Source organism: Columba livia, chromosome 6 (assembly GCF_036013475.1).
Source record: "Columba livia isolate bColLiv1 breed racing homer chromosome 6, bColLiv1.pat.W.v2, whole genome shotgun sequence".
NCBI classification, from domain to species: domain Eukaryota; kingdom Metazoa; phylum Chordata; class Aves; order Columbiformes; family Columbidae; genus Columba; species Columba livia.
Window position 1 is genome coordinate 14227158 of NC_088607.1, and position 12547 is coordinate 14239704.

The following is a 12547-nucleotide window of genomic DNA, read 5'->3' on the forward strand; positions in this document are numbered from 1 at the left end:
ACTTTCTGACATTACCGCAAACATTGAGAAGATCACAGCACCTTTGCAGAAAATAACAGAACTGTTTTATACTACTAAATCAATTCTCCCTGGCTACTACAAAAGACATGACATTTTATAAACTAAAGACATACTTGCAGATGTGGGTCAATCTCAAATATTGTCTCTCCTCTTCGCATATCTGTTATCAGCCAGGGGCCTCCAGCTCTACAAAGAAAGAAAGGCAATGAACCAAACAAGGCCTAGAGGTAGCACTCCCCAGAGTCCTCCGAGTGGACCTCTGTAGGAAGGAAGCACAAGGCCAAGTGCAAAACAAGCCTAAAAGCCCCTCTGTGTTGTATACACATCCCAGAGCATGCACTTGTCCTTTATGTTTCCCATGTACATAATGAAAGCCCTCCATGGCCTCGCTGTCTGGCACCACCCAGTCAGGATTGACACAGGCTACCCCTGTGTGGACCCACTTACTCACCCAAGACTGAACAGGGTTTCCATCTTGCAGGTACCTGAACTGGGACTGAGAAGCCCAGTGTAGCCTAGGTCTAAGAGAGATGGGCAAGGTATGGGGTCAAGATTTAGATCTCTATTAAATATCTAAAGATGCAGCATGGACCCAATGGGACTGCTCTTTTTGCTGAGATCAGCAGTCATGTTTAGGATCATAAAAAGCTTATTGCTCTGATAAATATCCTCACAACAGATGTTTTGCCCAGTTGGTTGAGTACTCAGATGGTTCAGGGAAATCTTTGTTTTCATTAGCCATAAAAGTCTGAAGGATCAAGAAGTTTCTCAACAAAGGTGACAGAAAACAGATTACTGTGAAGATGAACTACTCAGAGACTGGACTTTGGGTCACAGTGCAGGCAGACTGCAGAAGTCAGCCTTAGATGGTGCTTTTCATTTGAAGTAAAAATGGAAGTCTTTTGGAATTGTCATAAACATTTTCATTTTTTTCATGAGATACTTTGTTACTGCAGTCAAAAAGCCCCCTCCTCTGGCCTTGTCTGTGTTACAGTCTCTTAAAGCACTTGAAGTGAGAGCAAGAGAAGTTAATATTTTATAGCTTTTCAGATGCGTTGATAGCCGCTCTTTTTTCACATAACTTTGGAAGCTGTTAATAATTAACTGCAGAGGTGCCACTTGCTTCAGTCCCTCGCTGGGATGCAAGAGACTTTTACCCTGACTCTGTATCAGCGGCTTAGTAGTTTGCAGCTTTTCCTTCAAATCATGCACATTTGGGTTTCATTTTATCCTTGGAAAGGTGTTTGTACCACAACACAAAACCCAAAAACCAACATGCGAACAGACTGAGGAGAGGGGTGCTCTATCTTTATTGACTTAGAGGAGCCAAGGGAGCTGCAGATAGTGTTTATTGTCTTGGGGACCCAGAAACAAAGCTTGCAGCTGGACAAATTCACTCTACTCTAGGGCATCTGCATGAATTATCTGCACTTGTGCCTAAAAGGGAAAAGTTCAAGTTTAAGAAGTCCAGCAGCAAAGGGTCTTTCAAACAATCAGTCAATCAAAGGCCAATGAGACACTAGAGACTGTACTACTGTGCCCAGGAACACATATTCAGAACCATTTTGTATATATAGATATCTAAAAAAAAAATCTTTTAAGCTACAATCACAGCAATAACTTTCACCAAATAGAAAAGTATTTTTAAAAAAACATGCAAGCCAAAAAGGTTTAGTTGCAACCTGGCAGCAAATAAAGCATCCACATATCATTTAACATTTAAACCCCATTTCCTCCTTTACCCATCTTTGTTATGCCATGAGAGAAATAACAATGAACTTCACTTGCATGAACACTCCTCCTGTTGCATATTGGCCCACCAAGAGTGCGATCAGCTTGAAAGTGACTTTCTGACTTTCAGACAGTACCCAAACTTCGCTAGGCGCTGTAAGTCTGACCCCCTCCCTCCTTCCTTTCTTTTGAACTACACAGAGAGGTCACCAGTCACAGTTATCCCAGCTCTCTCAGGAAGAACCAATGAGAAAATGCTGCAGGCACAAGAAGGAGGAAATTAAGCTTTCAAGACCTCATTCTGTTTCACCCTGAACATGTGGACTTCACATACATTAATCTGCCATCTAAGTGTCTGTGCGTGAGAACAGATTTGCAATGAATTCCCATCTCTTGCTACAGCACAGGATTAAATAAATTCCATCAACAAGCTAAAGATTGATAACAAAAATAAACAACCGCATTGTTCTCTGTGGGAATGCTCCCCTATAACGGCTATATGAGCACTTACACTGGGACCGTCCGAAGCAGTTCCAAGATCCCTTGCCCATTCCACTGCTGAGCCGCATGCAGTTCCTCAGTGCAAACCCCAACAATCTGGAATAAATGAAAAGAGAGATACTAAACTGGATGTGAACCGTGCAAGAACTGCAGAGAAAATGCACCACGTGGTGCTTGATCAAACAGTGCAGATACAGAGAAGCACCATTTCTTAAAATGAACTAGATGAGTAAGGACAAATGGAGCCTGAGGGATTCTTCAATCCCTTATGCCCTTGCTCTACACTTACCATGTGAAGTACCCTGGTCATGTAATATTTGATCTTGCATGGTGTGTCCAAACTTAACTATGAGGAGGGCCTGGCAACACATCAGGCTTTACCAAAGTTCTACTTCTTCTCCCCCAAGACAGGACAGGTCAGGTCAGGGTCTGAGCACATTCACGACATTGCACTGTCAGCCAGTTGCTGGGGGCAAATGTGATACTGCACCAGGATTCCAACAGGCAAGGGACCTGCTGCCACCAGGGAATGCTTCGGTGCTCATAAATCCTTGACCAACTCAGTTTGCTGACTGGTTACATATTGCGCGGCACTGTAAAGTAAAGCTGCTTACACATGGCATAATCCACTTGTCACTGCAGGCAACTGCAGACTTCTGCCTTCCTGTGTGAGGCAAGACGTCTTTGCTGCTCAGGACGGGAGCTGCCACACTGAGCAATACCAGATGTCCCTCTCCCAGCAGCTGAGATCAGCCACTTCAAACGATGGGGTGAAACACCCTTCAGCTGACAGAGGAAGGCAGTTTCTTCCTGATCCATCAAGCACTGCCGTGTGCCTTTGAACACAATGATTCACTCTTTGGGATTAAAAATTATTTTAGCCATGGCCTTCTGTTTTCTTTCTCAATACTCTAAACCTTTTCCAATGACACAGGACTTTTGGTCAAAAGCTGTTCAACTGCTGTTTTATCAGAAAAGAGGAAATCTGAAAACTAAGTTCTGAAGAGCACCAAGCAGAAGTACATTTTGCGCCTTTTCTGCAAGCATGCATCTGCACCTATAGAGAACTACGTGGAAAACCATTAACGTCAGCATGTACCCAGCGCGTCACACCTCACCCCCCTGCCCCTTGCAGAGCTCACTTTCTGAGGACCCAGTCCCTGGAGATGCGCTTCATGCCCACCCACCTCCCAGGCTTCCTCCATCAACAGCCTGGATCACCCTCGCTTCAGCACACCCCTCCCTGCGTCTTCATTCACTAATTACATACAAACAGCAAAACTCTGAACAGGAAATTATTTTAATTATTTTCTTTTTGAAACCATTTATCCTCATGGGTCAAAATAAATCCATAACAATGAGCACCAAACCAAGGGGAAAAACAAGTCAATCACATGTGTTGTGGAAGATCAGAGGCCCAGAGTCTCAGAATGCAACAAGTTGACTGTCCTTTCATCCAGGACAGCTGGGCACTGAAGAAGAGATGGGGACTAATGCAGCACTAACTGCAGAGTCATCCAGGAATTCCCCTGCTCAGCTTGTTTACCTCTGCTCCCAGGTCCCACAACTCACCTTTCACAGATCAATTCCATACCCATCTCCTTCTTGTTGGTAAGACAGAGATTTTGGGCACCTCAGAAAATTCAGGAAAGCCTTTGCCCTTGCACAGCAGTTGCCTTGTGCAGGTCTGTGGTAATGGAGCTTCCCTTTACATGTTGCAACTACAGCCAAGGACAAATGGAAGCAACCTGAAACCTAAATTGTACAATATAGACGCTTGCATTTTCCCCCAGGAGGGAAGGTTTTCCACAGAGCAGGGAGAAATCAGCTGGTATAAAGTATGCCAGCTCTTCCACTAAGGTTAATAACTCCATATAGAATTTTTAAATGTCCAAAGCAGCCCATATCTAAGAGACATCACTGAGAAGGACTTTGGGAAAGCAAGCCAACCTGTTTGGCCAAGGAAGCTCCTCTCACTGAATAGCAGGGTTGAGACACAAGGGATTTTTAAAATGTTTCTTTTGTAAAGCAAACCTGAACCTTTCTTAAACTGTAGGCCAATACGGGAAAACTCACTTAGTCTCTAAAGAATCTTTGTGTCAATGCTGAAAGCTACATTTCTACTCTAAAATAATGCTAAAGCAACCAAGTCCTTCTCCAAACACCTCTTTTCCGGAAACTCAAACCATCGGATCACTTACCAATAGTGCTATAGAATCAATTTGAATTTAGCTCTACATAATCTTTTAAAAGTGTTTCAGCTTTTTTCCTCATGTTCATGTTTGAAATTTCAGAGTAGTCATGTAATATTCAACTCCAGGTCTGTTTCACCACGTAAACCTTTCCCCATCAGATAGGGGTCTATCTTGAGAACCGAGTGTGCTCAATCCTGGTAAAATACTTCCTGAATGAATAACAACTCAAAGATGAGATCCACAGTAATAAACAAGGAAGAAAGGCGGAAGGCAGGATAATAAACATCTGACTTATCAAAGTTAAATGAAATGTAATGTGAGCTGCATTCCACTCTCAGGAGGCGACAGTCAGAGCCACCACTGCTGGGTCATACCTGTAGGAACGTAACAACCCCAAAAGGAGTCTGCACCGGCTGCATCTGAGGGTCTTCTGTCAGTAACATATGCTGGATTCTGGATTCACTGTTGTCCAAAGGGCTGTGCCACGACACATGGTCACCACTGCAGAAGGTGTTTTCTGTAAAGAAGAGAAATGAGAAATATATAGTCTGTAAAGTCAGCTAGAACATTCCTTCTGGTAGCACCTGCTCCTGACTGCTGCCAGGCAGGGACTCTGGCTTGGACCAGGATGGTCACTGGTGGTTCTTCACAGTGAGCAGCTCCAGCCACCTCTGTTGAGACTCCGAGTCACCTGAAGCAGGAAAGGCATCTCTCATTAAGTCATCTGAATTCAAGTACTGACTTTAAAATTGCCTTCTCTTGAGTCCTGTGGCAAAAAATGGTGTCCTGCTTTGTTATTAATACCAACACAGGATTACTAACAAATAAGCTTCTCTCTCATTTAGTATTAGTCTTGTTTTGCAAGGGGCTGCAGAGTCAGCAGGTCATACTGGATACCTATGGGATGGCAGTTCATACTTAATTTGCAGCACTGATGTGCCACAGAGAAAATATTATGAAATGTGAATTACACACAAATAATACTCTGCTATATCTAATAAAAATCTACAGTTTGCAGCCCAACTTGTGACGGTCTAAGTAATTTTCTCTCCTAATTATCTAGTGGCTCTGGTGCAGAATTATAATTAATAAGTTCCTTCTTTCCCAAACAATGATAAAACCAAGTAGGCTATAAATTTCACTCTACGTCAGAACAGCCATCAAAACAAAGAGTCAGAAATTATCTTTTCCTCTTCACGACTGTAAGCATTCTTTTCATTTCCTCCTCTTCTCGTTAGAAAGACAAAACCCTCAGATGTTCCACAGTTGGTGCACACCAGAAGGCACACCAGTACCCACCTTCACGTTTCTGTCCCATCACAGAAAAGGCTAACACTTGCTTTCTGAATGAGTTAAAAGTAAACCAAGCAACTAAAACCATTTTCACAGCAATTAAAGCATGCTCCATTTGCACACAGTTCCTAAGCACGTGTGCAATAATGCTGCCAAGCTGACCACCTGCCTCCTCCTTGGGTCTTGCGCTCGTCCTGCTGCAGGTCGAACTGTTATAGTGCATTCAAATAACCAGCCTGGAAGCCACGACCTGCCCCCAACACAGGCACAGCGCCCCAGGCATGAAGCGAGTACTGCCTGTGTGCTTCCAAAGCCGGGGCAAGCACGGTGCCTCTATCCCTGACCGAGCTCAGGGATGAAGCCAGTCTGGGCTGCTGTCCTCACCACGGTCCCTCACAAGGCAGCTCTTCCAGGAGAGTGTGAAGGGAGCCCTTGCCCACTGGAAGAGGACTAGGGTTCCACTACAGACTGGAAAATGGTGGTGGTTAATTGAGTTGCTGCCTGTTGAGACTGGAGCATCTCATACGATACGGAGCAGGGTCCAATTCAGATGGATGTTCTCCTTTGCTCTGCAGTTACGAGCAGGTGTGGTCCTGCATCTTCACCTCTTAACCCTCCCACACCACCTTCCAAATACATGTCAATAGGACATCTCTCAAATAAATATCTATAGGGCTTACAGGAGAATCCTTGAACACGGCAGCTTCTGCAGCTGCAAGAGAGAAGCAGCATTTGCCAGCAACGGCAGCTTTGTGCCTGGTCACATTAAAGAGCCGCTCGCACACCACTCACCGTGCAGCGGCCCCACCACACTGTGTGCGGGCAGGAGGCTTTCGGGGAGCCACCAGCAGCACTGGGGTGAAATAATGAGTTATCCTGCAGCCTCTGTGGTTAAAAACCCCCACAGCCATCCAGCAAACTGCACACCCGTTCGAGGGTTTAACAGGGGGCGCCCTGGGCAACTCAGAGTTTCCCCACCAGGTGTCCCCATTGGCGTGTATTTGAACATTTATTATGTATGTTTTTGCAGATGAATTTCTTGAACATGTCATTTGATTAAGAATTAAAATAAACTTGAAATACCATAAGGAACTTGGCATGAAAAACAAGGCATGTAACAGAAGTGTTGCGATAAGTAAAGGAATGTTTTCCTTAGTTAAAATTAGGACAGAAGGAAAACATAGCAAATGCATGCTGCTTGGAGAGTTTATCATTATGTACACTAAATTACACGCTTTCAGCTCTGTGACTGAAAGGAGTAGTTCAGATATTACTTTACTTTTAGAATTGGGGAAATAAAAGCAGACAGAAATGAAAAACGATTTTCTTTTAGTATCAAAATTGAATTAAAGAATAAGCACTGAGAATGTTGCAAAGGATCTGGCGATATTTTCCAGGTTAACCAAAACGCGGCTGATTAATTTTTTTTTTTTTTAAATGATAAAAGCCTCTCAGTCACAGTTTTCAGGAATGAAACAAAGCCACAAAGAGCTTATTCTTGGGCCCTGTCTTTATACCACAACATTTTGCCCATCAAATGCTCACACAATTCTATGCTGATCGATCCCTGCGTTTCACTGCTGGTGTTGCTTCTCCTGGGAAAGCCCAGCCCGTTTAGAGCAGGTTTTCAAATGCAAATGTCTCTGCTGGAAACCCACCTGTTTATGTCCATGTGAACACTGAACACTTTGAAAATCTCTCTCTCCCTTGCATGCACACAAACACCACAAAATTCACACTGACTACTCAATTAAATCACAGCAAAAAATTTCTGCAAATAATATGAAGCTGAATTAACATCTGTAAGAGTTCAAGAAATCCAGAATTAGAGGCTGAAACTCAGCTCTTTGCTTCCTGCATTGCAACCCCTATGGAATGTAACATCGGCTTTTGCAGAGACGATTGCAGCACGGAGAGCAGCTTGAATTGCAGGACTTGTAGTCTCAAAAGCTAAAATTGCAGGAAAACACCATTAGAGTAGCACAGTCAGTCTTCCAGGCAGGAGACCAGCACGGCTGCATAAGCCTGGTTCCCTGAGGTGAGCACAGCAAAACCAAGTCACCAGAAAAAGCTACCAGGATTTCACCAGGGAATTGTCAAATGCATAGGACAGATGGCAAAGCACAGAAACGATCTAGCTATCAACAGGAGGAATTAAATAGCAAAGGAACTCAAAGAAAATACATTAAAAAATTAAAACCAAATGATTTTAGTGTATGGCTAAATCAGAAAATCCTCAGGAGTAAACTAAGACTGATGTACAGCATGTGAGCTGATTCACAGGATCTGCTGCTGAGTACTTCTGCCTTACAGTAAACCTAAGGTGGTTACATGTCCTGCCGTGGAGGAAGGAGCTAAGCGACCTGACCTGCCCCAGGATAACCACACATCCTTCGGCAGTCACCATGGGCACGCTGGAAATGCTGTAAATACACAGGCTTGCTTACAGTAACCTCAGTGACACTCGCACCCCTCCTGCTTGGAAGGGGCACTAACCGGAGTTAAACCCAACGCAGCGAGGTGATCCATCCTCACAGACTTGAAACTGGCTCTTTTTCTGCAAGTTTGTTTTAACAAAAACTACTCTTTCTGTTAGGCAACCCTGATTCCATGGAATCAAACTTCTTCATAGGGAGATACTGATTTCAGAAGAACTCAAACAAGGAAATAACTAAAACGCTTCACTTCAGACTTAGTGTTTCATTTCATAATTTATAATAGCAAATCCGAAGCCTCTCTCCATTTCTATAGAAATGAGAAGTCTTTAAATTTCCCACAGACTAGCTCTTGTACCATTCTATTTTGCAAAAGCAGCACCTACAAGACAGTTATACCAGACCATTCTGTTAAGTTTCCCATATTTTGAAGTCTTTAAAATGTCATTATCCATTTTCTTTTACAGCCCACATAAAGCAGGTGAGCTTCCTTTGTGCAGCAATGGTCATAATTCAGCTGCGCAATCTCGCCTAACTTTACTATCCAACTGCTCGATAATGAGAACTGGGGAAATAACTCAGAGGTTTGCATACCACTGGGGACTAGTAAATTTTCTTTGTGTAACATTGTTCATGTATTTTCTTGGAGTGCATTCCCCCCACCTTTAATTTGACTAAATATAGCTGATGCCTAAAGAAATAAAACCGAATCATATTCTTGGCCTCAAGATGTATAAAACAGTGTAATGCATGCAGTCTACGCTCAAGAGGTGTTAGCCAGCTCCAGACAGAAAAACACTGTTTACTTCCCACTGTATTTTCAATTTCTTTTTTAAATCTGCCAGTGTTGCTTTTTATGGGATCCTGCTAGAAACCCTTACTCCTTTATATAGCCACAGGGAGCAAGTTGAAAAGGACAGCAAACCAGGCAAGTACCTGACCTAAGAGAGCTCCACCCAAAGGGTGGCCCCAGGCTCAACCTGGGTCAGGGAACATCTCCGGTGAGTTTGCTGCCCTGCACCCGGAGCAGAGGGGAAACAGCTGTTTGGACATCTGGGACTCAAAGGGGACTGTATGGGGGAAAACAAGGAGCTGATGCTGTTCTACCAGCAAGCAGACAGCCAGGGAACTTGAAGCCTATCTCCTGACCATACGTGGCCTGGCATACAGTCCCCAGACTGGGTCTGGCTCCAGGGCAGTTCAGATGGCAGCACCCTCGTTCATTCAAAGAGCAGAAACTTCTCCCTTCTGATGTGGTCACATCATGCAGTTCTTTAGATAGATTTTCAGTTTAGAGGAATAGATTCGTAGCCTGACTATCACTCTGGATCTCTTCTAAGACATGTCCTCCTTTGAAATGCAGCTAAAATCTGCAACAGCTGGGTTAAACTGTTCTAACTAATCAGTCAGATAAATCCATCTGGACAGTGATGCGGAGCTGATACTGTGCAGAGTAGGAGAAGCCCTAAGTACATTAACTACTAAGTGTGCCTGGTTTTAGGAAAACAGCTGCTCTACTGCACTCATCTCCTTCAACAGCGAGTTTCTGTGGAAAGTCAGGCTACCATCACACAGTCACTTTATTCTGGGATATGTGTGAGACGATGTTGAAAGAAACGATCTTGCTTGTCCCAGAGAAAGCAGCAGCTACCTGGATCACACCTGAGGCAGCGATGTTGCTGAGCTGTGCGAGCACAACGCCTGGCACTTCTCTGCTAGCTTGGTCTAAAAAAATATACCCAATAAGATGGCAACAGCATGTACCATTGGGGACGTTGGCACGCAAACAAGATGACCACGTTGCTCACACAAGCCAGACCTACGTTACCTGCATCACTGACCAGCCTGAAAACTCGCTGCTCCAAGAGGTACAAACCTGCATTTTAGATCCGACTGTGAGATCTCGGCTAAACCGCGGGCAGCGAGTCACACACGACAGAGGAATTCTGCATTTGAGGGCAAAGCAAAGGAGGATCTGGACTCCATGACTTATGGGTGCAGGAATGTTAAAAAGGCCCCAGTGAGTTCCTGACCAGCATGACAGTGATGCAGCCAGACATTTAAATTGAACACAGCTTATCCAATATTACAGAAACAACGTAATTTATTGCATTGCTATTACCCCATGCACAGTCTGTATAATTTATTACATAAATGTATTTTCTCCAACACATTTATAATATTCAGTCTGGCTTTGTTAAAAAAAAAAAAGAGTAATCTGGCAATCTATCACAAATAAGATTTGATGCTGTTTTTCAGTACCATTTTGCAGACTGAACAGCCAGGATTGAGAGAAACTAAGTGTAGACACGAAGTTCAATGCTGAACTGTATTAGCTATATTTTTCTCTGGTGCTACTTAATATATTTCTTACTAGCTCAAGAATGGATATAAGCATGTATGCAAAGACATACGTATAATAAACAGATACAAAAATTAAAGATGAAAATAATGTCTAAAAATCTCAAAGTAATTCTGTTATTGCAACTTACTATATAGATGTAAATTTAAGAAGAGTATAAAGAGAAAGACTTCTTTCAAATTCATTTGCCAGCCACATTAAATTAAAATAATCTAGGGATAATCAAATGAAATTAAACACAGTCTGTCTGCTTGGTTTCCTAGCCTACAAAGGACTGTACACATCGACTGGTAAAAGCAAAAAACGATGGTGATATAATCTGTGGGGCCCACTGGCAGTTAGTTTGTAATTTCATTTTCAACTCAAGCTGAACGTGTTTTAAGAACATACAAGGAATTAGTAGAATACAAGCTATGATGTTTCCTAGCATGACATTAATAAAAAAAACTCTTCCTCCATGTTTTTCTTTTTCAGTTCAGTTTTGCTGCTCCTCATCCCCTGTCTGGGAAACAGGAACAGCCGCAGCCCCGGCGCTCCAAAGAGCTGCAACTTCACAGGGTGCTGCTGCCCGCGCAGACACGCAGCACAGACAAGATGCCTTCGGAAGAGTTAAATCCCTGGAGCACAATTAAACAATAGCTCCACTACAGGGATTCAAGATGAGCTTTTAGAAACAAGGAGCCTAGGCCAAAAGTTCTTTGAAAAAATAAAACAGCGTGGAAAAAAACAGATTATCAGGACTGCAAAGAGTGCTCAGCCTCGGAAATTTGAAGACAGTTTCAGAAGACAGAATTCAGAAGACAGAAAAATGATATTTTTTTTTTTTTTTACATTGATCAGCAGGTTTAAAACACAAAGTTGATTATTGCATAGCTCCAGGTTGTTAAGTCTCAAAAATCACCCCCTCAAAAGAGCTCCATCAATTTATGCAAGCATATATAAGCTTATTTGACTGTTTAAGTCTCCTGGACTGAAAGCCCGATGAAGGGGCCAGAATCGGGCCCTCGCACGGGTACATCACCAGCAGGACAACCCCTGGCTCTTCCATGCCCTGCTCAGAGCCTGCCCTCACCCCTACTGACAGTGGAGAACATGTCTTGCTGTACTGCAGCTCCTGCTTATGGAGCTACAAACGCTGCTTTTCATATCACAAATTAGATCCCAGACACCCAGATGCCTTATGTGACACTGGAGAGTGTAATATTTTAGCCAAAAAACAAATGCTAAAATGCTATAATGCAATAACCAATTTGACTCTGGGCCTCCTCTACCTCTTCTGCTTTACAGGACATGTTTTTCCATCCTCACACATCCACGTCTCTGTCTTGCTCCTTCTCCCTGCCCATCGCTACCCGCGGGTACAATTTCCATGACTGCAGCCTCTGAGAATTTCTCACGCAGGCTCCCAGCGAGTGACTCCGGTGCCCAGGACGCGCTCCCGCCCTCCGCGAGCGCTGGGCCCCCTGTCCTCTCCCTGACTCCTGCAGCCTGCCCCGCCAGCCACCTCCTCCCACGCTGCCTCTCCTCCCTGCAGCTCCCTTCAGCTCCTCCGTGCCCGCTCCTCGCAGAGCAGAGGCAGGAGCGGGCACACCTAGCGCTTGGCATCCCCCAGGTGTAAGCATGGCTGGGTGCAGGATGCATCTCCTGCCCTGCTTTTGCAACACCACAGTTCTCACCTATCTCCAGATTTATCTGCGTGGCTCCCTTTCACAAGGAGGGAAGGCTGGAGGATGGCACGGCAGCATGAAAGGGCTTACCTGGTATTGCTGAATATGGCAGAACAAGAAAATGAATGCAGATGCGAGTTGATCATTCACAGCCACACAAAACTCTCTTGCTCCAGGTTCTTGGTCCTCTACACCCCACCATTCAGACCCACCACCCTCGAGTGCTGCAGAGGTGGCCTTTCACCTCTTCCAACAGACAAGTGGGACAACCTCTATCTTACCTGCTCCATCCGCAGCCAAGTATCTGCAAGGGAATGATCCATGTGCCAAATCCTGAGCTCC

General features: G+C 44.1%; 1 protein-coding gene across 5 annotated transcripts in view; it reads right to left on the reverse strand.

Annotated features, from left to right (window-relative positions):
- Positions 1 to 12547, reverse strand: part of SUFU (SUFU negative regulator of hedgehog signaling) — a 97421-nt gene that overhangs the window by 41702 nt on the left and 43172 nt on the right. For 3 of the 5 annotated variants that reach the window (XM_065067157.1, XM_065067158.1, XM_065067161.1), the window contains exons 4-6: positions 4823 to 4965; positions 2264 to 2373; positions 135 to 207 (exon numbers count right to left, since the gene is read on the reverse strand). In XM_065067157.1, the coding sequence (XP_064923229.1) occupies positions 135 to 207; positions 2264 to 2373; positions 4823 to 4965 (326 nt within the window). The remainder of the gene's footprint in view (positions 1 to 134; positions 208 to 2263; positions 2374 to 4822; positions 4966 to 12547) is intronic. The other 2 variants (XM_065067159.1, XM_065067160.1) reach the window with 1 other exon arrangement.